The sequence below is a fragment of the Pistacia vera genome, unplaced genomic scaffold (assembly GCF_008641045.1).
Source record: "Pistacia vera cultivar Batoury unplaced genomic scaffold, PisVer_v2 Contig828, whole genome shotgun sequence".
NCBI lineage: Eukaryota > Viridiplantae > Streptophyta > Magnoliopsida > Sapindales > Anacardiaceae > Pistacia > Pistacia vera.
Window position 1 is genome coordinate 175,681 of NW_022196699.1, and position 3,539 is coordinate 179,219.

General features: G+C 31.4%; 1 protein-coding gene across 1 annotated transcript; it reads right to left on the minus strand.

Moving 5' to 3' along the window:
• Nucleotides 1-1,443: 1,443 nt before the first annotated feature.
• Nucleotides 1,444-2,941, minus strand: LOC116117952 (cysteine-rich and transmembrane domain-containing protein WIH1-like). Its single transcript, XM_031403934.1, has 3 exons — nt 2,911-2,941; nt 2,435-2,606; nt 1,444-1,512 (listed from the first exon to the last, which is right to left on the minus strand). The coding sequence occupies exons 1-3, from the start codon at nt 2,939-2,941 to the stop codon at nt 1,464-1,466; spliced, it is 252 nt and encodes an 83-aa protein (XP_031259794.1). The 3' UTR covers nt 1,444-1,463.
• Nucleotides 2,942-3,539: the final 598 nt, after the last annotated feature.

A 3,539-nucleotide genomic window follows, 5' to 3' on the forward strand; every position in this document is an offset into this window, starting at 1 on the left:
TGTATGTGTGAGAAATCCATGAAAGTTAGAATAGTCATATCCCCTTACTGAGCGATTAGCGCTCACCCCACGAAATGTTTTAAAATGTTTTGCAGGTAAGGATTAAGGCATAAAGCTAGGAAAGGATTTCAAGGGATGCTATGAGCATGAAGGGATGTTTTAATGATTACTATTGAATGATTTTGCTAGTATTTAGTGTAGTAATTATGTTTATATTTCATAATGTAGTAAATATGTCCATGTTCTATAATGGAGTAAATATGTTTGTGTTAATAAAGGAAATCAAATTGCTAGTAAAGTTTGTAAGAGTGTGTATGTTCTAGTAATTATTACTATGGATTTCATAACTTACTCCAAGAAAGGAAAATATATTATTTTGACTTGTATAATGAACTTATTATAGTTTAGAGATTAAAAAAAAAAAAATTGTTTTTAAACTACAGGTTTATTCTTTAAATAGGGTTTTAAAATAAACTTCTTTTCTAGGCGTGTGTTTTCTAGGTTCTCAATGACCAAGGGATACTTAGGAAATACTCGACTAGGGAGAGGTTTTACATGGACTGCGTTTGTTTCTTTATTATATCCTATCCTACCCAAAATACATATTTATTTCAATATTCTCAAAATTCAATCATATTCTATTCAACTCAAAATATTTAGATTCTTTTAACCCCCTGGGTTTATTAATTTAACTAAACATCCCCAACAATAAAAGTTTATAAATTGACAAAAACACCCCCACCCACGCACATTTGCTAGATTTTGGCCATCACCGTCGGAAGGTGGCTAGAATATGTCGTAATGGCATACTACCGACTAGATCTGGCCAGTAGTGCACCGGTCTAGCCTTTTTTGGCCAAATCGACACATGATCGGCCAGATCCAGCTGATCGTGTGCCATTTCGACGTCTTCCGGCCACCCTCCGACGGTGGTGGCCGACTGTTGGCATTTAATAGGTGGGTGGGGGTATTTTTGTTCATTTTTAATGTTTTATTGTAAGAGGTGTTTAGCTAAATTAACAAGCGTATGAGGTGTTTTTGTTAATTTTCAAATCTTATTCTTGTAATAATAACCAAACTCAAATGTATGGGGTTATTTTTGCTTATTTAACGGGAGTTTTAGTCTAGATTTTTATTATTTATTTCAATGTTACAATTATGTAGTTGTTCTCATTAATGAGTTTACATAGTCCTCATTTGGTTTATGAAATATGCATGGATCACTTAAGAAATTTCGTTTGGGGGCCAAAGGTAACATGTATAATTGTTCTGAAATACAAAGGCAATATCAATAACACAATCAGAAAATTGGATTGTCTATAATAATAATAAAATAAAATAAAATTCAACCCTTTAAGAACTGTTATATTACTATAATACCAAGTCAACTATTCTTCAGGACATTTAACATTATGAAATCGCATAATTAATAACAATAGTGTACCCTAATCTCTTTCTTTGTCTCAGCAACAGCACACGTCCAAGACACAGCAGCAACACAAGGCAGCAAAACTGTAAAACAAAAAATATATATATGAAAGTAATTAAGTGCATATCTGCCCACATGAAATCCGAAAGAAATTTACTTATAATGAGAGTTATATTAATTTCTTGCATAAATCTTTAGATTCAACTTAACTTAGGTGAAATGTTCAAATTTTTTAAAGCCATCTATTGAAAGATATTATATATATCCCATTAATTTATTTATGATTAATAAAAAAGAAAATGAAAAAAAAAATCTAAGTTACATTAAATGGGCTTATTGGACTATCATACTATTGAGCTCTTACTTACTAATTGAAATTAAAGTTATAAGATTTGGAAGTAGCCCTAAGTTAATTGATGAGGAGTTTTTGAATTTTAACCCACCTCAAAACATTTTTGAATTCCTCATATTTTCACATAAATAAACCAAAATAGCACTTTCTAACATCATTTTTCCCACCACTAAATAAGGGTGTTTGACCTGCTTGATGACATGATCGTTGAATTTGTCGAGTGACGCCAAGAGGGCAAAAACTTCTTTTACCATGTCTTTATAAAATGTGTGCGACACGATTATATTAATTATCTTTTTAATATTTTAGTTCTAATATGTCTATCAAACTTTGGTTATCTAGGATATTAAAAACAAATAAATAAACTCAGGTGGTTTTAATTTTTAAAAATCCTTCAAAATTGCGGTTACTTCTTCTTACTTACAACATTGATCTACCAGTAAGACCACGTATATATGTAAATAATTGATACAAATATTTTCTACAAACTGGTAGAGCAACCCTACATATTTGATATATAATTTCTTCTAATTTATTTTTTTATTTTTTATTTAAAGTCATCTAACCATTTTTTAACATGTCAATTTGTATAAAAGTTTATATATAAAATATTTTACCTAAGATAGAAAAGGGATGAGTAGGTAAATACTTACCATCCTTTCCAAAAGTCATCACCCCTGCTTCTAGTTTCAACTGGCTGATGGTGATGTTGGGTGTATCCAGCATCCTCCTTGGTGGGATAACCAATAGGGGGTGGTGCAGTCACATATGGACCCTCAGCCGGCTGTGGCGGTGGATAAGAGTGTGGTGGTGGAGGATATACCACTGAAACCCAATAATCAAATCATACCATCATTAGCCCCTTTATATGATATATAGATTTAACAAAAAATTCTCAAATGCAAACTTAAAATCCGAACCTCAATTACATACTGTTAAAAGACAAAAACTAAACTCATACATCTCAGAATTAACTTTTACTAAAGAAAATTAATCAGCTTATTCAAATATTAAAAATTAATAAATCAATCAATCAGGACGTTTGGATCAGAAAGTGATGATGGGATTGATAGAAATAGGAAATTGAACCTAAGAAAACAAATCTAGCTGTAAAAATTGGATGACTTACCAGGAGCTTGTTGGTGATCATAGTGCGCCATGACTGAGTAACGAATGATATATTTAGAATTGGTGGTGATATTTTGAACAAGTGATAAAGCGTGAAGAAGTTGAGCAAAGTTTGATGGCTTAATGGATGAGATTTCCAAGCGATCGATCGGTCACAACGCGTGAAGTTAATTTCAAAGAAGCCAGCCAATAAATTTATTGGCCTGCAGCACATGAATATTGACAAATATTTGCGTCCCCAGTTCGCCAAACCAGTTGGGAAAAGTCTTACTATCAACGTATGATTTACGACAAATTAATGTTTAATTTTTTCCTCATCATTGATTTGTAATGTGATTGTTTGATTATGACTATTATAAATTAATTGTAACATTGTTAATGCATGTAAAATGCCCATTAATTTATAGAAAGTTCTTAAATTTTCTTAATGAGTACTACTGACTATTATTTATTACTCTATATATTTTTAGGCAATTCACAAGACCTCCCCAAGGTTTGGGAAAAAACCCAAAGCTTTGTAGAAAAATTCTACGACTTCCTCTCGCATTAGGGTTTGTCTTTATATTCCTCCCTTGTATATATAGCTATATTTCAAAACTAAAGTTACAATATAATGAACCAATTTAATAC

Excerpts from the sequence above, each read along its gene's own strand:
- LOC116117952 (XM_031403934.1), bottom strand. The coding sequence starts at position 2,941 with ATGGCGCACTATGATCACCAACAAGCTCCTG. Across the intron at positions 2,607-2,910 it reads TGATCACCAACAAGCTCCTG|TGGTATATCCTCCACCACCA; the intron begins GTAAGTCATCCA and ends ATTGGGTTTCAG. Across the intron at positions 1,513-2,434 it reads GATGACTTTTGGAAAGGATG|TTTTGCTGCCTTGTGTTGCT; the intron begins GTAAGTATTTAC and ends TTTGTTTTACAG.